The sequence below is a fragment of the Eubalaena glacialis genome, chromosome 17 (genome assembly GCF_028564815.1).
Source record: "Eubalaena glacialis isolate mEubGla1 chromosome 17, mEubGla1.1.hap2.+ XY, whole genome shotgun sequence".
NCBI lineage: Eukaryota > Metazoa > Chordata > Mammalia > Artiodactyla > Balaenidae > Eubalaena > Eubalaena glacialis.
In genome coordinates, this window is record NC_083732.1 from 55,739,791 (window position 1) to 55,765,288 (window position 25,498).

Consider the following 25,498-nt stretch of genomic DNA (forward strand, 5'->3'; position numbering starts at 1 on the left):
TTATCTCCTTGTGTATTTATTATCTTGAGATGTCACACATAAGGTAGCCTCTGGAAAACTCCACTGTACACCCATGAGAAAATGAAAGTCCAAAAGGCAAATAACATTTTAGTACTATTATGAATATAGTTTGACCCTGCAGATTCTCTGAAGGAGTGTTGGGGACCCCACTAAGGTCACTAGACTACACTTTCAAGATTTGCTAGACTGGAGATTAAATTTTTAGTAGTCTCCTGCTTCATCACCAATAGAGTATTTAAATATACACAGACAGGATTATAAAAGATACCTAAACAATATGAAACTCTGGTTTTGTCCTTGAGTTTGTCTATGCTCTGCTCCTCCTGATAAGTAAGTGCAAAAGATCTTTGCTGACTTTAGTTTCTAGCAGGAGTGGTAGGAATATGTTTAATATGTAGTGGATTGGGAAAGGGGTTTTTCTTGAAGTGATCCTGGCATCTTTTGACTGTAACCTCTACCTGCAAAGTTGCTGCAGCCATTGAGAAATTTGGTTTAAAACTCAGGAGCAGTTTTCAAAATGTATTTTTTAATTTGTAAGCAGTTTACAGAAATTCTCTCTCTCTTTTTTTTTTTTTTACAAAAGCCCTAAAGCAGGAGCTTGTTTTTATTTATTTATTTATGTATTTATTTATTTATTTATGGCTGTGTTGGGTCTTTCGTTTCTGTGCGAGGGCTTTCTCTAGCTGCGGCGAGCGGGGGCCACTCTTCATCGCGGTGCGCGGGCCTCTCACTATTGCGGCCTCTCCCGTTGCGGAGCACAGGCTCCAGACGCGCAGGCTCAGCAGTTGTGGCTCACGGGCCTAGCTGCTCCGCGGCATGTGGAATCCTCCCAGACCAGGGCCCGAACCCGTGTCCCCTGCATTGGCAGGCAGACTCTCAACCACTGCGCCACCAGGGGAGCCAGAAATTCTCATTTTTATTTTTAATTATGTATGTCCATTCTTGTGTGTGTGTGTACAGTATTTAATAATGGTACTAGTGTGTATTTCTCTTAAGTGTTTTTGTTTTAATTTTGTGTGATCTCTTTTATCCCTAGGAATCCTAAAGAATGAATTAGTCTCATGCATCTCAAGATAGCTCAATACATGATAAATTGCTGTGGTCCTAAGATTTGGGATACAGTTTGCTGTTAGGAATATTAATATAGAATCTTGTGGATTTCTTCTTTAGTAATCTATGGCTACTCTAGTTTTTTCAAGCAAATAATGCAACAAAAATAAATAGTGTGGAGAATCAAAATTGTTATTACCTATAATCAACTATTTCTATGTCCGTTGGAAGTTCTGAGATATGATTTGGAGCTCTTTGTCTGGAAAGGTCTTTCAAGGTTTGTTTGAAGGTTACTGGTGAAACAGTTCTCACTGTGCTTACCTAATTACACAGTGCTTGAACTGGAAAATTAAACTTAAGGGTGACCTCCCCTCTCTACTGATGCAACCCCCAGCCATTTTTTTCTTTTCAGTTCTTTCTTTTATTACATTTCCACCCGAGCATTTTTTTGTTTGTCTATTCTTATGTGTTAGTTCTCAACTTATTTTTTCTCAGTAATATTTTGAAATTTGTATTGAGTTTTCCGTTTATCCAATCTTTAAAACTATTTTAGTCTTCCTTTTCTCTGTGTGAGAGTTGATTTGTGTTCATAGAGCAGGATTGACAAATTTTAGTTACATCTCTCAGAAAAAGTTTATATTTTTTCAAACAGCCAAGACTGTAAGACTACAGAATATATGAACTCAAAATTGTTGTGATGTAAAAATAACTTTTTCACTTCAGTGGTATATATCTGAAATTCATTTGTATAAATTATTTGACATGGTTGAAAGTTTTGAGGTTGATTTAATATTTCTGTCTGGAAAGTGGTAAGAAACCCATTTCTTCTGGTTGAGTTTGCTTCATAAGAATTAGAGTCATGTGAATGGGGAGAATTATGAAAATTTGATTTTTTCATTGCAGTATTTCCCCCTTCTGCCTAAATATATTTTGATCCAGTGCTTCAGTGCATCTTTGTGTTTTATTCTCTCAAAAAATATGAGATTTGGGGGTTATGTTTATGTCCAAGACCTACATTGGTCTTTTTATTTATATTTTCACATAATCCTTTCTTTTTTACATTCTGGGAACACTTATAAACTGTAAAAGTAGCTTACATTTTATTATATTTATTTTAAATTTATTTATTTATTTATTTATTTTTGGCCGCGTTGGGTCTTCCTTGCCGCCCGCGGGCTTTCTTTAGTTGAGGCGAGCAAGGGATACTCTTTGTTGCGATGTGCGGGCTTCTCATTGCGGTGGCTTCCCTTGTTGCGGAGCACGGGCTCTAGGCGTGCGGGCTTCAGTAGTTGTGGTACGCAGGCTCAGTAGTTGTGGCTCGCGGACTCTAGAGTGCAGGCTCCGTAGTTGTGGTGCACGGGCTTAGCTGCTCCGTGGCATGTGGGTCTTCCCAGAACACGGCTCGAACCCGTGTCCCCTGCCTTGGAAGGCGGATTCTTAACCACTGGACCACCAGGGAAGTCCGATCATACCATTCTTCTTAAAACATTGTCTTTTATTAAGGCTTAGAGACCACCACACTTTCCTGATTTCCTCCTACCTCTGTGGCTTCTCCTCTTCTTTCTTCTTTATGCTTCTCCTTTACCTGATGACAATGTGGAACTTAGTTCCCTGGTACACTGTCTTAGACTCTTTTTTTTCCACTTTGAACTTTCGCTCTGGGTGATCTCATCTAATCATTACTAACATGCTGATGCTTCCTGAATTTATATCTTTAGCTGAGAACTCTTTTCTGAACTCCATAGTGACATATCCAATTGCTTACTTATCTGGCTTTCTAGCTATCTTACATGCTCCTTAAATTCAACAACTCATCTTCTTCCCCTTCCTTTTCCCTCAATCTGCTCCTCCTTTAGGGTTCTCTTTCTCAGCAGATTTTAAGATTATCTGCTTGATTACCTAAGAAAGAAATCTGAGAGTCATTTTTGATTCCTCTCGTGACCTTCATATACTACCTCTCACCCTTGTGGCAAATCAATCATTGTGTCTTGGTTGATTCAACATCTACCTTTTTAGTCTTTTTTTGTCTCCATTTTACTGTGATCATTTTAATTCAAGCCAACTAATATCTTGGTTTGACTATCGTATCAACTTTCTAATTGATGTCCTTTCGTCCACATGTGGTGAGATAATTTTTTGATGTATTTATTATGTCTCCACTCCTCCCTTTTTTCATGATGTAACGAGTAGAAGGAAATTGTGTGAAAGAAAGGAATTGTGTATATTGTGTATATTCAATATCAATATCCCATAATAAACCATAATGGAAAAGGATAAAAAAAGAAAGAAAGGAAAGAAAGAAGAAAGAAAGAAAGGGATTGTGGATGGGAACTCTTGGAGGCCAGTATTATTGCACAGTATTTCATTTGTTCTCATATTTTGCTACAACACATTTATAGTTGTGCCAATGATTATCATTTTTCATTTTCATATAATGACAATGTGCAGTCAGTATTTCTTTCTTGAAGAATCTAGGGATACTTGGGATTTACTAGGTAGTAGAGGTGCCTTCTGGAGGCAGTTTGCAAGCTTAAGTTGAGTGCTTGGAGTCCCAAGGCTATAAATATTTCTATATCGTCGTTCCTGGACAGTGGCGCTATTAGAGATGGAGTTGGATCTTATTCATATGGATATTGCTCCCTGAAATTGTAGTGTTGCTTCCAGTCATGCTCTTGATAATTATCAAGGGAATATTTACTTGGAACTAGCAGTCCTAATACTGGAGGGACTTACCAGAATGTATTTTCAGAGGTCTTGGTTCTCTTTCCTCTAACAGATAGAACCTCTAGGTGTCAGAGCAGATAATCACTCTGGATATTTTCATTCTGGAGTTTAAATCTAGGATTAGCACTCTACAGCCTGATTCTTGAGTCTGATAGGAAAGGTATTCCTGCTGCCAGCTTGTAGGTGTGGGGACTGCTCTGGTAAGAGCTGCTCTGGACTGTTGAAGCAGCTCTGTAATACTTCTCCTAATAATGCAGCTTGATTCAAAGCACAGTAGGATTAGCCCTCATATATCTGGCCTAGAAAGAGGAGTTGGGGAGATGATAATGATGGTGGGACTTCATACATTTGTGGAGGCTTTCACTGTTTTCCCTTTCCTTTCTGAATTAGATGGTAGAAACTGTGGAGGCTGTTCTGCCTCAATGGTCAAAACTAGGGAGATAGATACAGAGTTCAAGCCCTGGGAAATGCTACAGAATTTTTTTTGTACATCAGAAAATAACTGAGGATCAACACATTTAAAAAAACTTACTATGAGAACTGCTGTAGGTATTCTGAACTAAACTGTTTTCTGATTTTTATTTGAAATCTTTAGATTTGTCATGTAATTATTTAGGTCTGGGCTATTCTTCCTCTATTTCATTCCTGGACGTACTGTATGGTCCACCCTAAGTTGAAGCACAGGCCAATTTATGCTTATTGAATGTCTTTTCTTTCCTTCTTTTGTGGGAAATTTCATCTGCCTTTTATTTCTTTGTTTATTTGTTATCCCTGAGGTGAATGGTTTCATGGTCTTGCCTCAGAGACATATTTACAATGCAAGACTTTAATTTGCAAAACATATGAAGACACCTTGTTTTCTGGACCATCTTACTTATAAGCCTTAGATTTTTATCAGATGCTTCAGAAAGTCAATGGAACAAGAATAATGAATAATGCAATAGAAGAGATAGTGCAGTTGTTTTAATTATATAGATAGAACTACAGATCTCTATTTTAAGAAAATGAAAAAATTCCTTTAGTGTTTCAGGGATTTTTTATTATGGATTATACATATTACATAACATATGGTTTCACTAATTGATTAGCAATGTTTAGGTGTTTGCATGTGTGGAGCATTTTAATAGAAACACTTTGGTACTCTTAAAAATTAAAAATAAACCCAGACATCTTTAAAACTGTAAAATTTAAATATGCCATGAGTGATTGTGCCTTAAGTAAGACACTTGTATTGTTAAGAAGAGTATAATTTCCCAATTTTTATTCTTTCGTTTAATTTTTGAGTTTGCATTAAATTTCTTGAGACGTCTAGCTTATTGCCACTAGGTATTTGTAAACCAAGATTCTTTTTTTTTAAAAAAAATTATTTATTTATTTGGCTGCGTCGGGTCTTAGTTGCAGGACGCGGGATCTTCGTTGCGGCACGCAGGCTTCTCTCTAGCTGTGGTGAGTGGGCTCCAGAGCGCACGGGCTCAGTAGTTTCGGCGTACAGGCTCTCTAGTTGCGACACAAGATTCTTAAATAATTTTAATTTAAGACATACTTCAAATATTTTTGAGGATGATGTAAAGAAGTTAGTACTAAGTTTTGTTTTCTCATCTCATTTGGATGTTTCATAGTACTAATTAAATAATTTGACTTATTACAGAATTTTAGGAACTTATCGATAAAGAAGAGAATAGATACCATTGCTAATGGATATAGCCAATCATGGGAAAACTAATAATCTAGTATTTGATTTACTTGAGTATTGCTAAGCAAAAGTTTATGGGCTAGCATCATACTTAATATATTATGGTTAATGAATGACTTCATTGTAATTGTAGAAGTCTTCACATTACGTAAGTTAAATTTTGGCTTTTCTTGTGGGTACTGTACCAAAAACTTCAGTATAATGGAAAAAAAATTCTGTGACGTTTTCACCCAGAGATAATCAATATTAACATTTTGGTGTTTATGCTCCTAGTGTTCTCTCAGAATTTGAACATTTTCAAAGTTTTTACTACATACTACTAAATATTTCTCAAAAAGGTTCTATCAGTATACACTGCTGCCAGTAAATATGGTTTAAGAGTGCCCATTCTCTGACCTTCTGGGCAATACTTTGCCAATTTAATAGGCAAAATAAATTATGTTTTTATTTTTATATGAAATTTGGGGATTACTTTTAGGTTGAACTTTTTAAAGCGTTGATTGACTTTTTTGCTGTCATCTTTAATGAAATTGCCTGTGCTGCTTAAAGTTTCTTAACATCTCTTCTTCCTTGGGAACTCTAGTTAGCATTGTCATTTCCATTGAGGAACTAAAGATTCTAATAGAACAGTCATAGAGAAAACAATTGCCACCAGCTACACCATTTGTGAGAGTTAATGCCTCTCTGCAGGACTAGATGTAAGTATGGAGCTGACCTTACTTGAAGGACATTCTGAATTTATCTCATTTTTGCAGAAAGGTGTAAGCATAAGCACTGCATCCCTTCATTCAGCATCTAATGAACAGGGATATAGAAACTTACCCAAAGAAATTCTATAAATATTTTTTGCATGAATAAATATGATAAGTAAAAGATACCTAACATTATTGTTAGAATCCTGGTTCTAATAATTTGATTCCTTAGATAGTTCATAGTGAGGTTACTTCCAAGTACTATATACTTTATAGTTTATAAAATACATTTATATACATTACATGTTTTAATATAATAATAACTTTATGAAATAAGTGATGTAGCTTATTTTACATTTGAAGAAACTATATGTCGGATATATAAAGTGAACATCCTGAAGTATTAGGGCTAGATAGTATTAGGAGTCAGTACTTAAATCCAGGCCATTTGACCTCAAGTGCCATGTTCTTTCTGTCCTTATAGAAGCCTCTAATATTTAAGTTACTTGTGAGTCTTCAGTATGTAGAAAATTTAAAACAAATATTAGCTATAAACATTCTTTATAATATTTAGGATATTTATAACAAATTACAAAGTCCATCCAATGAACAATGTTTTTGGTTGCAAATATTGGTCTTTCTTCTATTTATTGAGCCTTATAACACGATGTGGTAGGCTAAAACAAACAAACAAACAAACACAGAAACTAAGAACCAAATTAAGCCCTGAGCAGTTTCCTATCCTACTTATGGGATGTGAATAAAAAATAATTAAGTTTTCCATAAAATTTAGGCTTCTTATTAATTAAGCACCTACTCTATACTAGGCACTGTGGTAAACAAATAAATGTGGGCCTTAATCTCATGGAACTGAGGGTGAAAGACATTAAACATTCTTTTTCAAGTAAATATATAGTTATGCTTTTATCAGATGCTGTGAAGAAAAAGTATAGGGTACAGTGAGAGTGCATAATGGGAGACCTAATCCAGGTCAAAGAAAGTCTTTTTGAGAAAGTGACATTTGAGCCCTTAAGGATGAGTAGGAGAAGGTGAAAGGAGATAATGAGGTGGGAAAGTGGAAGAAATCTCCTCTGAGATATTGAAGGAACTGTGAGAAAGCCAACCAGAAGTGTGTGTTGTACAGTGACAGCTGGAAAATAAGGCTCTGAGGAAGGTCGTTGCTATATTGTTTACTTCAAAGAAACCATTTTGAGGCTCATTCCAGTAGTCTTCCTATGGCTTAGACCATTTTTGAAACTCTTGCTGTGAGCTTACCTTCAAAGAAACTTTTTTTTTTAACGACAGAGAGTGTTTTGCAGTGTAATCACCTTCTTATTTAATAGAGTTGCTTTAAAATGGCTTTTGATTATTTATAAAAATTGAATCTACCCACAAGGGAGAAAAAAAATATATATATATATCACAGATAGTATAAGCTTTGAAAGTAAGAATTTAAAAATGCATGTTTCCACTTATGGAAACTGACCTTTCATAGATGTGAAAATCAACCTTGTAATCAGAGGCTTAAAAATTTGAAGCACATCAGGTTGCTTCTGTTTGAGTTAAATGGAAGAAACCCAGTTAAAGTTACTTGTGAGTTGAAAAATTTGAGATGTTTGCTCTAACTGAAATATACTTGACTGGCTCACTGGCAGGTAGGTTTCCTGTTCATCTATGGAGACTGATCTATTTACAAATAGATGTGCGTATATGTGTGTATATGTGTATGTGTGCCCCCACGTGTGCACGTATATAGAAGATAGAATAACAGGGAAGGAGCATGTGAAGTGGAGTCTGAAGCAAAGACCTTCATTCAAATACTCTATCTTTTACAAGCTGTGTGATCTTTAATCCCTTAACACCTAAGTTTCTTTTCATCTATAAAACGATAGCAACATTATCACTTACTCATAATGTTTTCTAGATACTAAAAAAATTTAGAAGTACTTTATAAGCCAAAAAATACTTTATGACTATTACGTGTATATGTATATTTCATAAACAGATTAGTGTGCACCTATAAAAATCTAAAATAATAAGCAAAATAGGAGCATTCTTAGTTGAGGACAAATCCATAATTGAAGATCTTAGTTTATAAAAGAAGTAAATGATTTGTTTAAAAGTTTATATTATTACATGTTTACTTTGTATCATTTAAAAATTTATATTATTTATTTTGTGTTGTTATTTTGTGACATGTTTATTCATGTCAAAAAAGAATTCACCACTTCTAAAAAAACTTCTTAGTGTATTTAAGTGCGTATTTATTGATAGTGGTATGTGTGTGGAAGGGGATAGAGGAGGTTAAGGCTAAAAGTTGAGGGAACAAGGGCTAAAAGGGATGTATCTGTTAAAGAAATGTCATGATTTAGGAGCAATTAGAGGTCAACAAATATATTAATCATCTCTATAAGTGAGTTCATGTTTAAAATTTGGTTTTAAATTCACCAGAGCTACACCAGAGCATCTGTTGTAGAAAGATGGATGATTCTGGATATAGAGTAACCTAAGATTTTATCTAAACCAGCATTACTCATTAAGAATGGATGGTGATCTGGGGTACTCTAAGACCACTGGGGCCGTCAGGAAATATCCTTCTGAAGAATACTGTGACCACCATTATTGAAATAAATTAATAATAGTTGATAAAGTCTCTCTGGCCTTCGTTGTGTTTTTTTGATTTGTGAGAAAGTTCATATTTTATGTGTGCTGTTTAAGTGGGTTTTAATTGATAAGGTATAATTTTTTTCTACCATTACATAAATATCATGTAGTCACTATGTATGGCCTTTAGAAAGGGCCCAGATTGAACATTGTTCACTTTCCTTTAAAAATAAATAGATGAAGACATTTTAAAATTAAATAAGATTTAAGACAACTAAGTACATGTTTTCCAAATGTCTCTTGAGAATTATGGCATTTTAAATGCAGGCAATAAAAGCCCTATTGTCTGTTACATTTTTATTGCTTCATGATATCAAAAGAAGGATATACTACTTTTTTTTCCAAGTATTTTTAAAAATTTTATTTATTTAATTTATCTATTTTTGGCTGCGTTGGGTCTTCGTTGCTGCGCGCGGGCTTTCTCTAGTTGCCGTGAGCGGGGACTACTCTTCGTTGCGGTGCACGGGCTTCTCATTGCGGTGGCTTCTCTTGTTGCAGAGCATGGGCTCTAGGCGCACAGGCTTCAGTAGTTGTGGTTCGGGGGCTCTAGAGCGCAGGCTCAGTAGTTGTGGCGCACGGGCTTAGTTGCTCCGCGGCATGTGGGATCTTCCCGGACCAGGGCTCGAACCCGTGTCCCCTGCGTTGGCAGGCAGATTCCTAGCCACTGTGCCACCAGGGAAGCCTACTACTTATTTTTTGAGTGTTCTGGTCCTATGCAGCAACCTGTACATTGATGAGACCTATATACTCTGTTGCTGGAGTTATTCGTTTTTCAGGGAAAGAGAAAAGGGTTGGGAAATGTATAATTTCTCTCCCTCTTACCCAGTAGTAACATTGAGAAGATACCTTGCCCCATTTTTATTACTTCTGAGATTTTATTGCTGGTAGCCAGATGTGCTGAAACTCCTGATGACAGCATCTATTTATTGCGTGTTTTTAATAGGCTGAGAGAAATATGAGTAGAGTACATGAAAGCAGCTCAGCTTCACACTTCAGCTGGGAATGCCCAAAAAGCTTACTGCTGTTTAGAATTCTTGCTACAGTCAGGAGAAAGCCGAAAGCCGCACGGGTACTGAATCTTCTACGACTGAATTAGAAGAATAATGACTGTACAATTAACTATCAACCTCTGCTCATTTAAGCGCAGTTTTTACAGAGCTCAGGAGAAATATGGAACTTGATTGGCATGTTTTTATTTGATGGTGTCTGCAAATAGATGACTTTAAAGACAGGTGGTAAGGAAAAATAAGAGAAGGAAGAAAAAAGGAAGGAAAATGCAATTTGAGACATTGCGCCAGGTGTGCAATTCTGTTTTATCTCATTTTCATGGGGTTTTTTCATCCCCACCAAATATTTTACAAAATGAGCTTTTTGGACAAACACTGAACAATGCAAGGTGGGTAAAGCTAAACTATATATTCTTCTAGTATTGATATTTTCAGAATAATAATCTTATATGTCTGTAAAATTGTTCAGTATTGAAATATTAGTATTATAAGGGTGTTGTCTTTTTAATCATAAATATAAAATTTTATGTAGTTCTTAACTGATTTTAAGAAGGAAAATAAGCTTACCTCAAAGCACAAAAAGCATCTTAAATTTAACTAGCTTGACCTCTGAAACATAATACAGGCTGTTTCATGATTTCATTTTCTAATAAAATGATTAGCTTAAAATGTCTGATAGATTTTTTTCCTTTGTGATCACGCCAGTGATTACATTGCATATATAAGGATGGGGCTATATAATCATATGTGATTTGTCGGAAAATCTGAATTAGCAATCATGCATGCTCTTTATAAAACATGCGGAAGATGTTTTCTAGGTCTAAGACATTTCTCTATGCAGGGTAGATCAATAATCACTTTAAAATAAGCTATATTATGGAACTGCTAATAATGCTTTGTATTAGGTCAGCTAGTTTGGAAGGATGCTTTGTTATAAATTCCTATTGCTTTTTCAACCTGATCTTTTTTTGGTGTGTGTCTGTGTGTGTGTGTGTGTGTGTGTGTGTGTGTGTGTGTGTGTGTGGTGAAGGTTGTTAAATTATGGACATATGTTTTAGATGGTTTCTCTGGCTTACACTAAAAGAGATAGCCTATTAAAGGATGCTTTTAAAATGCTGTTTTATCACCCAGTTCTCCCCTCATTTAAGTTTGCGTTTTGAGAATATCTAATGTTATATACCTAGTGTAGAAAAGACCCCATTTAAACTAAATACATGTGGTGAAAGACTGAGAAAGAAATTCTGTGAACATGATAATGCACTGAAACCTTCTGGAAATTGAGGGAGAACTAAGAGTGCATAGAATATTGAATGGTTTTTGCTGGTCTCTTCCTTTTAGGATCTCTGAACAATGTGAGGCAGCCTATTTTAGAGATTTAAAAAATACCTATTACACAGTATATGTTTTAACTTAGCAAATGAAAAGGAGGCTTTTAGAATTTGTTGACATTTAAAATGTTTACTGATGATAAATATATCTATGACCTTTTCATGGAATATAGAATAACGTATCGGTTTTTTATAAAATTTCACTTCTTTCCCCATACAGTTCTGTTCAATTAACTAATTTGATTGTTTTTTATGTTTAGTTTTTGGACTAATTTAAAATATGTGAGTTATGAAATTCTGTGATATTCTAAAATAGGCTATCTATATTTTAAGATTTTTTTTTTTGGTTTAGTAGTACATTGCTTGAATATCTGTAATGATAAAAATAATCTGTATTGCATTTTACATTTACATAAAAGAGGCAGTATGGCTTTCTTAAAATTTTCATGATCTGAAGCTATCAGACTTTTAGGATTGGTACTCATCCTTTATACATCTATTCCTTGTTTGATTTCTATTTCTTTTTTTTTTTATGCCAAGAATTTATGTGTTAAAAATATGAATATTTGGGCTGGGTGTACATTCACTTTAGAAGTGGTGCTATTAACAGCATGGTATGGAATTAGTTTTAAAGTATATGTTAGTAGTTTTAAAATATGAGAATATCTATTTTTTGAGGGAATTGTGTGTATCCCTATTACTATTCTTTTCCTTGGCCTCAAGTTTCTATTATTGCTGGCATGCTTATAATTGCAATGCTCTCATTATTAAAAAACCTGGAATTTTATGTTGCTGCAGTTAAACATTAAATTGTGAAGTTTCTAATGCTTCTGTGAGACCAGTCTTATTTAACTTTTTTGATTTTTTATCTAAAATTATCTGAAACTACCAGTTAATCAATAAAGATTTATTCTGTTTTAGGAGGAATAAATCCCCTGCCTTTATATGTTTTTGACTTCTTAGTCTTCAGAAAACATGACATTTTTTCACATGTAGCTCTACTGATTTTCATAAATGCAAACTACTTGATTTACTTTTAATCAAGGAAAACCAATTATACAAATAGTTATTATTTTAGAAGTATCAAAGGTGAAAATAAGTTTATATGAACTTATAATTAATATTGCCACATATTCTAATGTTTTGGTTACTTTGTGTTCAGATCAGATACAGTGGACTTTTAAAATTCTTATTCTGCTTAGACACTGAATTAGAAAAGTAAGATGTAGACTAAAAAATCATTCTTGAAGAAAAAATTATGGAACAAAGATGATCTGAGTATGTCATCAGATGATGTGCTCTTACAACAACTTTAAAAATGTTTCTAAATAACAGGCCTTTCAACTTTGTGGACTGGACATAATAAAGGTCTTAAAGTTGAAGCATCAATTCTATAACTGTCACTCTGGAAAGAACAGTGTTGGTTGTTATTACATTAATAATAATTGTTTAATTGGATTAGTTGAAATGGAATATTCAGTCATTGTATTGTGACATTGAGTATGATCTTTAAAGTGACAGAAACATAACATCATAGATATGGACAATTGCATTATATTTTATTCTGAATTGCTTTCTAGGAGAAATTACTAGAATAGTACTATGCATTAATAGTAGACAATCTATTATCGAAAGGGAACTCTGTCAAATAGTTTTCCTGAGACTTTTTCTAGGTAACTAATCTTGTCCCTAAATTTGCAACTCAACTTTCATCAGATTTTCAGGTGGTAGGGCAGTTTACTTCCATGACATACAAGCAATAAAAGGTTAAAAATGAAACTCTCCCATAATAATTATTCCAAAAGCATTTCCAGGTTCAACTTGTCAAAGAAGCAAAGATTTTCAATACACAATAATATTTATGCATCATAAGTCACTAAACTGGAGGTAACTATAGATTGTTAAAATATTTTGTTATCTAATGAATAATTGAGATTTATTTATGAGTGAAAAAAATCAAAATATTTTAGATGGGCTTTTTGTTGGAAACCATATAGCATGACCCTTATGTTTCAAACTGAAAGTTCTTAGCTGATTCTCTTATCATTGTGGTTCTTGAGTACCATTTTTGTGCATAAAGGAAGAGGAAGGATATTATCTTCTTTTACAGCTAAAATAAAACAACCGAAGGTCCAACAAGAAAAAAAAATTAGTGTTGGCATCCAATGTAAATCCACTTGGTAGGTTTTGATAAAATGACACTTTAAATTCTTATTACCAAATTTTCTTACTGTAAACTCATTTTTCCCCAAATTAAATTATTTAATTAGGATACAAAGATAATTGCTTTTGTTACCAGCAAAAAGTTCTCAAGTACTAAAGTCATTATGAAATCTAAATTTTGTGATCTTGTCTTTGGAAGCAAACAAAAATGTTGGGATGCTAGAAGGTATATTTTTAAGTGTTCAGAGCCTTGAGTAATCAATTGCTTTGAGCAGTATTCAAATAACATAATGATGACTATCTTTTGTGATAATATTTGTGGAAAAAATGTACTTAAGTTTTTCCATTTTCGGATTTTTAGTAACATTTATTGTATTTTCCTACAAAACTGTAATTATTTCTCCGTCACTAAATGTGTGGCAGTGAATTTGCTGTGATGGCTGGCCACACAGGGGCATAACAGGACTGGAATTTATTCAAAATAGATAATAAAATAGAGACAGTCTTTCTCTCCTTTCCATCTACATATAATGAGTTATGCAGACTTTAATATTTAAAAGTAAGATTTAAAAAACCTACTAGATCAAAGAAGATTTGGATTTGTTGGTGTTTTCAATTACAAGTAAGGTAACCATATTATCTGATTTGCCTGGACTGGTCCCAGTTTATGCCTGCTGTCCCCCACTGATTATTATTAGTACTGCTTTTCTCTCTCAGAAGTGTTGTTATTTGACAATAAATTACAGAGCCACTCTAATTATAAAACTGAAATGTAAAACTTGAATTCACCTAGTGTAAATGGGCTCTTTTCCTCTGAAACATTCCCACAGTTCTAAAGCATTAATATTATTTTAAATAAAACTTGATTTTGCAAAGTAAATATTTAATTATTTCATCTGGTAGTGTTTTTGGTCAGAAGTATGTAGTCCTTTACATAGCATTTACTATTGCTTTGGTTTATAATGAAGCCATCAATTTATGCTCAGGGTTTTTGGCACAGACACCTGTTATTCATCATGGCACATTAACGACTACTTTGACATTGAAAGAACAGCATGCTTTCTTTTTATAGTTCTGGGAGTGCAGTCTGCACAGTGCACATTGTTTGGAGTTGTTATGATCACAGCACAATCGATTTTTCATTATAGGAACATATTTCATGAACAGTCTGTATTCTGAAAGATAAAGCACCCAAGAGTCTGATATGAATGCACACATGTGCATGCACATACCTACACACACATATATGTACATGTATAAACCTTGTTAAATATATAATTATTATGATAATAGTTATATTATAGACATAAAAGTTTATCTTAACAATTGTCTCTTTATATTTCTAATCAGAGTGACTTTTGATTACTAGATGTGTACCATTAATATTTTTACTGGAATGTTTACTGTGAATCTTAACCATATACCACAATTATTAGTATAGATACTTAATCTGATACTGATGTACAGTCTCTAAGTACTATTTTCTCTATTCAAAGAACTTTTTATTAAGTTACTGTTTTTGTTGATGACTGACATGTAAAAGTTAGCTATACTTTTTTATTCTCAGCTTCTATATGATTGTAAGGAATCTGAGAAAACTCAAAGAAGATAATTACTGGTAAACTTATTTTGTTTAATTCTGGCGCTATTCACTGAATAGTAAAGTGAATTCACTTCATATATGCTATGAGCTGTCTTCATATCCATTTATGGATTACTGACAAAGATTCATGTACCCAAGAAAAGAATTTCTAGGGCTGATCTAGGAATTTAAGTTCTGAATTTGAGAAGTTTTAAGGATCTCAGAAATGTTTGTGAGCACTTTTTTTGGGGCAAAATGAAAAAAGCCATTGCATGTTAAAATTGTGGTATCTTAAACTATGAGGGATCTTTATTTTGTCTAGTGTTTTTCAAGCCATGGTTTTTGTTTGTCTTTTGATTTTAGCAGAGAACACTTCCTTTAAAATCTAACTCAATATGTAAAGCAGTTAAAAGTGGAGCAGCTCTGGTTTAGAAAGTGAGACATGGGACCCAGATTAGGCTATAAGAAACACGATTTTCAGCTGCTTACTTAAACTCAGGACTTCTTAGTTGAGTTCCTTTAAACTTTCCATTTCATTGCATGACCTTTGTAATGTCAGATATAGAGGTAAAGGAAAACCACAAGGAGAGCTGCCATGTTTAGTCAGCAGTTGATTTGTGCCTGACTTTTCTACATATATTGTGGTAGCTTTACATTGTGTAGTGAACACAGGAATTGTGTTCATGTCTTGGGTCTGCTACTTGCTGGCTATGTGATATTGGTGAAGTCACTATACTGTGAGCCTCTTGAATTAGGGGCTATATATTTATTAACCTCTGAATTCCCACACTTATATTCCTCATGATTCTTTACAGTCAATACTGGCTCCCCTCAGCCTCCAGAACCAAATATTGTTGTGATTTTTTTTGCTTAGTATAGATTGTTTTGTCTCTTCTAGAAGTTCATGTAATTGAAACCATGTAGGTGATACTCTTTTATAAAAGACTTTTAATCAGCATAATTAAAAAAAAATTCATCCATGTTGTTGCATATATGAGTAGTTTTTCCTTTCCCTAGGAGTAGTATTCTATTTTATGAATATTCTACACTCTTATATTAATCTCCTTGTGGACATATATTTTTATTTCTCTTGGATGAATACCTAGATGAGGAATTCTTGGGTGATAGGATAGGTCTATATTTAGTTTTATAATGCCAGATCATTTTTTAAAAATAATGAAACTCTCACCAAATATGTTTGAGAGTTTTGGTGGTTTCACACACTTTCCAACATTTGATGATATACATCTTTTTAATTTTTTGTCATTCTGGTGAGTTTATAATAGCAACTCCTTTTGATAGTATTTGCCTAATGACTAACAATGTCAGGCACTTTTTCATATGCTCATTGGCCATTTGTATATCTTCCTTTGTGAAGTGTCTGTTCAAAAGTTTAGAAAATATCTTCCTTTGTGAAGTGTCTATTCAATTTTTTTAAATTTAGGTTTTTGTTTTTTATTAATGAGTTGCAAAAGTTCTTTATTCTAGATATCAGTCATTTGTCAGATATATGCTCTGTGAATATATCTTGCAGTCTGTTGTTTGCCTGTTTATTTTCTTAGTAATTCCTTTAGATGAGCAGAAGTTTTAATTTTGATAAAATCTAATTTATCGATTTTTTTCTTTTAGAGTTTTTGTTTTCTGTGTGCTGTCAAGCAATTCTTTGCCAATCCCTAAGTCGTCAAACTATCCTCCTATATATCTTTCAGAAGCTTTATAGAGTTATAGCTTTTTAATTTAGGTATACAGTGCATCACACATTAATTTTTGTGTGTATGGTGTGAGGTAGGGGTCAAGATTTATATTTTTCCTGGTTGATATCCAGTGTTTTACCACCATTTGCTGAAAAAACTTAAAGACTTTCTACTCTCTACTGGATTGCTTTGTCACCTTTGTAGAGAATTAAATAATTGTATAAGTATGATTCAATTTCAGGGCTATCTATTTTGTTCCATTGATCTATTTGTCTATCTTTCTGCAGTATCCTAATGTCTTACCTTTATAGTAATCTTGAAGTCAGGTAGTGTAAGTTCTCCACCTTTATTCTTTTTCAAGATAGGCTGGATATTCTAGGTCCTTTGCATTTTCATATATATTTTATAATCAATTTGTTAATTTTGATTTAAAAGTTTGCTAGGATTGAGTCTAGGATTGTGTTGTATTTCTGTACATTGATTTAGGGAGAATTAACATCTAAAAACATTGATTTTTCCCTTTGGATATTTCTTCATTTATTTAGGTCTTCTTTAATTTATCTAAGAATGTTTTGTAGTTTTAAGGGTGGAGGTCTTGAATGACTATTTTTTTCATAAGTTTATAAAGTATTTGATCATACTATAAATGGAATTATTTAAAAAATTGCAGTTTCTAGTTGTTTTCTGCTTTTATGTAAATAATTTATTTTCAATATTAACATTGTATCTTTTGACCTTGCCAAATTTACTTATTAGTTTAATAATTGTTTTATAGATTTGTTATGATACCCTATGTAAACATTCATGTCATCTACAAATAGATACAGTTCTACTTTTTTTTCCAGTATTTATGCTTTTTGTTTCTTTTTCTTATCTTATTAGGACAAATAGTACAATGTTAAATAGAAGTTGTGATAGTCCATTAGTTTATTAACAGTTTAAAAAAAGTTACAAATTTTGTAATTTTCCTTTATTATCTTTTTAATGTCTATGGAATTGATAGTGATAACCCTTCTTTTATCTTTGGTATTGGTATTTTGTAATTCACGAAATTTGTCTTTTTGCTTGATCGGTTTATTTTAGCTTTGTTGATTTTCTCTCTTGTTTATCTACTATTTTGCTGATTAGTGTTTTTATCTTAACTTTCTTTTCATTCTGATTTTCCAATTATTGGTATTTTAGACCATTTAGAAATCATCCCAGATATTCTGTAATTAAAAATTTTTTCTCTCTTTTTCAGATTGTGTAATTTTCAAGTTCATGGAGTCTTTCTTTCATAATCTCTATCAGATGAAAAGCTCATCTAGTGAATTTTTAATTTCAGAAATTTTATTTTTTGTTCTAAAATTTCCATTTGGTTACTTTTTATAGTCACTGTTTCTCTGTTGAGATTTCCCATCTTTTCACTCATATGAGCATATTATCTTTACTTCCTTTAACATAGTTACTATAGTAGCTTTAAAATCCTTTTCTGCTAATTTTAACATCCAGGTTTGCTCTCAGTCTCTGTTTATTGTTTTTTCTCTTGAGTAAGGATCATGATTTTCTATTTCTTAATATATCAAGTAAATTTTATTTATATCTTGGACATGATTAACAATACTTTATAAATAAAGACTGAAATCTGTTCTGAGTCCTGATTATTTTTAAAGCAGGAAGTTAATATGGCAGAGCTTGAGCTACATACTTTGTTTCCCCTGAGGTACAACAGCTGAAATTTTGGTTTAATTATTTTAATTTTAACTGAACTGTTTGAATTCTTCCTCTGCATGCATGAGATTTGGGCAGTGTTTATTATACACAGAATTTAATTTTTTCTTTCTGTAGCTTTCTTTTTGCCATTCTGTCCTCACTTTCTACCTGCTATATTTGCTCAAACTCTTTCCTTTGGTTTTTCGAGCTAGTGAGACTGAGTTTTCTAATATGGATTTAGCCTTTAGGTATTGATGGGTATGGCTAAAAGCCATAAAAATGGGAAACTCATCCAGTGTCATTCTCTTTTTCCAAATGTCAACTGCACCCCAGTGTCTGTCTTCTTTTTGTTACTCTCTAGGGCCTTCAAATAGCTTTTTGTTCATATTTTGCCCAGAACTTATTATCCTTGGGATGGTTCATTTGATGGGAGCTGTTTGGCCATTATCAAAAGAGGAATCTGTTCTTTAGTATTTTTAATTGCATTTGTTAAACGCTATGCTGGCAGAAATTATATCTGTAGCTACTTTTGTAATCTCATCTTCATTCTCTGTAATTTGTTGTGATTTTCCAAATATCACTGGACAGTGACTGATTACGAACCTCATGTTTTAGTTAAATTATCATTGTATCATCAGAATATAGAGAGAATATGTAACTTTTAAATAGTCTTTCTTTTTTGAAATTAATTTTATTTTACTAAAATTTTTTTAATAATTACTTTTTCTTTGAGTGTAGTTGATTTACAATGTTGTGCTAGTTTCTGCTGTACAGCAAAGTGAATCAGTTATACATATACATATATCCACTCATTTTTAGGTTCTATTCCCATATGGGTCATTACCAAGTATTGAGTAGAGTTCCCTGGAAATTAATTTTAATAATATATTTTATTTAACTCAGTATATCCAAAGAATTGCCATTTCAACACATAATCAATATAAAATGATAAATGAAATGTTTTAAATTGTGCTTTTTTGGTAAAAGGTCTTCAAAATCGGGTATGTATTTCACACTTGCAGAACAGCTTGATTTGAACCAGCCATGTTTCAGATGCTTAGCATATATGACTGGTGGCTTAAAGTCTTTCTTTACTACTGTACTTCATCCATATTCTAATGACTATTGCTAGTGGTAAAATATGAGCAATGTATGGATAGGCTTTCTTTATAGAAAGCATAAGATTGATATAACTGATCTAACTATAAGAGAAAATGATCAGATGTAATGAAGACACAAAAGCCATCATATTTCAATGATAATTTCGATAGAGAATTTTTAAAGGAAATTTGATCATGTTTGTGATGACAATGAGTAGGCTAAAGATGAAGTTCCTCTTTGTGAGAGTAGTCACCAGTTGATTCTTCAACTGCTGTCAATCACAGTATAAAAAATAAAAACTGTATGCTGAAAATTTGATAATTATTTGTAATCATGGCCCATTTTTTTAAATTAATAATTTTTGCAATGTCACAATGTATTTTTTGCATTGAACATTTTTCTGAACATTACTTCTTTGGGTCTGCTGAGTTATATCTTAATTTTGAAACAAAACTTGGTGAACATAAAAATGGGATACGTTACCTTTTCTCAAGAAATTGAAGTTTTTTGTAAATCTATTTGCACAAAATGTAAATCTGATGATGAAAATACACTTAGAGCAATGTGTGTTTCAAAGAATATTACCATATTTTCCACGAAGCCCACAGAGCTAGAGAAATGCTCATTATATCCTTTGTCACTGACATTGCAACAAATATATAGATGAGCAATATTAATGAAAAATGGTACCACAATTTGATAATACTGTCCAAAGATTATATGGAATTCATCACCTACATGAGCATATGAATCTTTTAATTCTCTCATTTTAGTTATTTTTATTCATATTGGCTTATATAAAGAAGGTTCATTACTATATAAAACACTTAATATGGGTATTAGCTCTATATTACCACAAGCTTAGTAGGTTAAAACAATACCCATTTATTATTTGCAGCTCTGTAGGTTGGAAGTCCAGGTGGGCTCTGACTCCTCTATTTAGGGCTTCACAAGGCTGACTGAAGATGTTGGCTAGCCTGGGCTCTTATCTAGAAGATCATGGGAAGAATCTACTTCCAAGTTCATTAAGTTTGTTGGCAGAACCCAGTTTTTTGTGGTTGTGGACCTAGGTCCTTGTTTCCTTGCTGGCTGTCAGCTGGGAGCTACTCTCAGCTGGTAGAGACGTCTTACGTTCTTTGGTGAGTAGTTCTGTCCATTTTTATTTTTTAATTTTTGTTATTTAATAATAATTCTTTAAAAAATTGAGATATAATTGATATAATATTATATTAGTTGTAGGTATACAATAAATGATTTGATATATTTATATATTGCAAAGTGATTACCAAAATAAGTTTAATTAACATCCATCACCACACAGTTGCAATTTTTAAAATCTTGTGATAAGAACTTTTCAGATTTACTTTCTTAGCAACTCTCAAATATAAAATACAGTATTGTTAACTATAGTCTCCATGCTGTACATTACATCCCCAGGACTTATTTATCTTATAACTGGAAGTTGGTACCTTTTAACTACCTTCCATTCTCTCTCCCGCTCCCCCCCACCGACCCCAACTGGCGCCCACCCATTTCTTCTCATGTCTATGAATTCATTTTTAGATTCCACATATAAGTGAGATCATATAGTATTTATGTTTCTCTGACTTATTTCACTTAGCATAATGCCCTCAAGGTCCATCCATGTTGTTGCAAATGGCAGGATTTCCTTCTTTTATGGGTAAATAATATTCCATTGTGTTTATATAGCACCTTTTCCTTATCTATCCATCCATGGACACTTAAGTTGTTTCTATGTCTTGGCTGGTGTAAATAATGCTGCAGTGAACATGGGGGTGCATATATCCTTTCAAGTTAGTGTCTTCATTTACTTTGTATAAGTACTGGGAAGTGGAATTGCTGATTCATATGATAGTTCTATTTTTAATTTTTTGAGGCATCTCTATACTGTTTTCCGCAGTGGCTGAAACAATTGACATTCTTGCTGACAGCGCAGAAAGGTTCCTTTTTTTCCACACTTATGCCACCACTTGTTATTTCTTGTCTTTTTGATAATAGCCATTCTAACAGGTGTGAGGTGATATCTCTTTGTGGTTTTGATTTGCATTTCCTGATGATGAGCGATGTTGAGCACATTTTCATGGACCTGTTGGTCATTTGCTGTCATCTTTGGAAAATATCTATTCAGATCCTCTGTCCATTTTTTAATTGGATTTTTTCCCATTGAGTTGTATGAGTTCTTTGTATATTTTGGATATTAACTTCTTTTCAGACATATGATTTGCAAATATTTTCTCCCATTCCACATGTTGCCTTCTCATTTTCTTGATGATTTCCTTTGCCGTACAAAAACGTTTTAGTTTGATGTAGTCCCACTTGTTTACTTTTGCTTTTTTTGCCTTTGCTTTTGTTGTCAAATTCAAAAAATCATTGCCAAAACCGATGTCAAGGAGCTTATCCTCTGTGTTTTTTTCTAGAAGTTTTATGGTTTCATATCTTACATTCAGGTCTTTAGTCCATTTGGAGTTGATTTTTGTGTATTGTGTAAGATAGTGATCCAGTTTCATTCTTTTGCACGTGGCTGTCTAGTCTTCCCAGCACCATTTATTGAAGAGACTATCATTTCTCCAATATATATCATGGCTCCTTTGTCATAAATTAATTGACCACATATGTGTGGGTTTGTTTCTGGGCTTTCTATTCTATTCCTTTGAACTATATGTCTGGTTTATGCCAGTATTCTACTGTTTTGATTACCATAGCTTTATAATATAGTTTGAAATCAGGAAGTGTGATGCCTCCAGCTTTGTTCTTCTTTCTCAAGATTGCTTTGGCTATGCGGGGTCTTTTGTGGTTCCATACAAATATTAGGATTGTTTCTTCTTGTTCTGTGAGAAATGCCATTGGAATTTTGATAGGAATTGCATTGAATCTGTAGAGTGCTTTAGGTAGTATGGACATTTTAGCTATATTAATTCTTCCATCCCATGAGCATGGAATATCTTTCCATTTATTTATGTATGCTTCAATTTCTTTTTTTTCTTTTTTCTCTTTTTTTGGCTTCAATTTCTTCATCAGTGTTTTATAGTTTTCAGTGTACAGGCCTTGCACCTCCTTGATCAAATTTGTTCCTAGGGTTTTATTTTTTCATGCAGTTGTAAATGGGATTGCTTTCTTAATTTCTCTTCCTGATAGTTTGTTATTAGTGTATACAAGTGCAATTGATTTTTGTATATTGATTTTCTTTGCTGAAACTTTACTGAATTTGTTTATTAGTTCTAACAATTTTTTTGGTAGAGCTTCATATATATATGTATATACATACACACATGCACACCTATATGATATCATGTCATCTGCAAATAGAGGCAGTTTTTCTTCTTTCTGCTTTGGATGGCTTTTATTTCTTTTTCTTGACTAATTACTCTGACTAGGACTTATAGTACTATGTTGAATAAAAGTGGCAAGGAAGAGCACCTTGTCTTGTTCTGATCTTAGAGTATAGTGTTAGCTGTAGGCTTGTCATATATGGCCTTTATTATGTTGAGGTATGTTTTCTCTGTACCCACTTTGTTGAGCGTTTTTTTCATGAATGGGTGTTGTATTTTGTCAAATGCATTTCCTGTGTCTGTTAGAATGATCAAATAACTTTTATCCTTCATTTTGTTAATTGCTGTATCATCAATTTTGTTAAATGGTGTATCACTTTGATTGATCATGGTATATGATTCTTTTAATGTATTGTTGAAGTCATATTGCTAATATTTTTGAGGTTTCTTCATGTATGTTCATCAGGTATATGGCCTGTTATTTTCTTTTCTTGTGGTTTCACATTTTCTGTATCCTTATTAATTTTTTGTCTGCTTTCCATCATTTACCGAGAAAAGAGTGTTAAAACTTCCAACTATGATTGCATATTTGTCTGTTTCTTATAGTAGTATATAATTTTTGCTTCATGTATTTTATTTTTGTGTTATTGGATATAGCAATACTTAGAGTTATTATGCTTTTTTAAAAGAATATATCCTTTATTGCTGTGAAATCTTCCTCTTTAACTCAGGTAATATTTTTTCTTAGATTATATTTTGTCTGATATTATTGAGCTGCATTGACTTTTTTATGGTGAGTGTGTGTGTGGAATATCCTTTCCCATTCTTTTACCCTATTGGCTTCCTTATATTTTGTGTGTGTGTGTGTGTGTGTGTGAGAGAGAGAGACAGAGAGAGAGAGACAGAGACAGAGAGAGAAACAGCATATGAGTGGATCCTGATTTTTCTTCAGTCTCACTTTTTTCATTGGATTGCTTAGTCTATTTACATTTCATATAATTACTAATGTAGTTGGACTTAATCTATCAGCTTGCTATTTTCTTTGTATTTCTTCTGTTGGTTTTTTTTCCTCCTTTTTAAAAAATCCTGTTGTTTGATTTATTAGTAAGTTTTTGGTAGTCCATATTTTCTCCTCTAGTATGTTTTTAACTATAACTTTTTAGAAGTGTTGATCTTGGAATTATAATATGCGTTCTTAATTTATAATTCTGCCATGAATTAATATTGTAACATTCGTATGCCATATATGAACCTTTTAACAGAATAATTTCATTTTTACCTCCATTGTACTTTTGCTATTGTCATTATATATTTTACTGTACACAAATATTGGAAGCTTTACCATACATTACTAATTTTTCATTAAATTATCAACACTTTTTATTTAAAAAAATTTTTTTTTATAATTACCCACATATTTACTGTTTTTGGTTATCTTCATTCTTCTCTCCAGATACGGGCCTCTTTCTGGTATCATTTTTGTTCTACCTGAAGAACTTCTGTTAGTATTTCATGTTGTATGGGTGATCCTTCAGCCTTTTTAGATTAAAAAAAATCTTTATTTTTGCCTTCAATTTTTAGAAGGGTGTTTAATTACAGATTAGATACAGATTTAGGTGAACATTTTCTTTCTCTCTTAAGATATATCATTCTAAACATATGTCATTCTTAGCTTGTCACATGACATATCTTGAGACTTGTCATTCAATTGTCTTTTGGCCTTCATTGTTCATGGAGAGAAGTCAGCTGTGATTTCATTATTTTTTTTCCCTATAGGTATTGTGTCCTTTTTCTCTGGTTGCTTTTAAGATAGCACTTTGTCTTTTGTTTTCAGCAGTTTGAAGTATTTAGGTGTGTTTTTCTTTATATTCTCATTGTGGTTCACTGAGCTGCTTGTATGTATGGAATGATTTCAGTCATCAATTTTTTAAAATGTTGGTCATTATCTTCTTAAATATTTCCTCTGCTCCATCTGTTTCCCCTTTCCCTGTATGACTCCAATAATATATGTGTTTTACTGTTTGATACTGCCCTACCAATCTCACATGCTTTTCTGTTTTCATTTTTTTCCTGTTCCTGTGCTCAGTCTTTATTTTCTAGTAATTTGTTTTGAGTTCACTCTTTGCTGTTTTTATTCCATTCTACTGTTAAGCATGTGTAATGTATTCTATACTTCTCTTATTGCATGTTTCAGTCTAGAATTGACACTTGGTTTTTTTTTCAAGCTTCTATTAATCTGCTGAAATTCTCTCTCTGTTTCCCTACTGTAGTCAACTCTCCATTAAATTCTTTGACATATTCATTGTAGCTATTTTGAGGTCCTTGTCTGTTAATTGCAACATCCTGGCCATGTTTAGGACTCTTTCTGTTGACTTTTTGTTCTCTTGATTATGGATTCATCTTCTTGCCTCCTTGCATGTCTCTTAAAACTTCACTGTATGCTGAACATTGTAAATGATGCATTGTAGAGATTCTACATTATGTTTTCATCTAAAGAATGCTTTTTAAAAAAATCTTGTCAGGCAGTTAAATTAAAGAGGATCACCTTGGTCTTACCAAAGCTCGGTTTTTGGCAGTGGACAGTACTCATTCCTTTTTTCTTTGTCATAGGGTACTGCTCCTACTTCTAGGGTATGGTTTCTTACTCTTAATACCTGAATTTTCTGGTGTCTCAACTGGATGCCTTGGGTTTTTCAGTGCTTAATCAGTGACTTCTGAAATTTCTCTTCATCTCTCAGCCCTTAATAGGTGCGATCTCCTAGGCTCCAGAAAGCCTGCTTAAAGTAAGTACAGTTTA

General features: G+C 33.0%; 1 protein-coding gene across 38 annotated transcripts in view; it reads left to right on the forward strand.

Moving 5' to 3' along the window:
- Positions 1–25,498, forward strand: part of RIMS2 (regulating synaptic membrane exocytosis 2) — a 596,440-nt gene that overhangs the window by 224,536 nt on the left and 346,406 nt on the right. For 15 of the 38 annotated variants that reach the window (XM_061171510.1, XM_061171523.1, XM_061171526.1 and 12 more), the window contains exon 1: positions 10,119–10,240. The exons of 22 other annotated variants lie outside the window; for them this stretch is intronic. In XM_061171510.1, coding sequence (XP_061027493.1) covers positions 10,119–10,240 — 122 coding nt within the window. Of the gene's footprint in view, positions 1–3,386; positions 3,429–10,118; positions 10,241–25,498 lie in introns of those variants that run through there. One more of the 38 variants, XM_061171506.1, reaches the window with a different exon arrangement.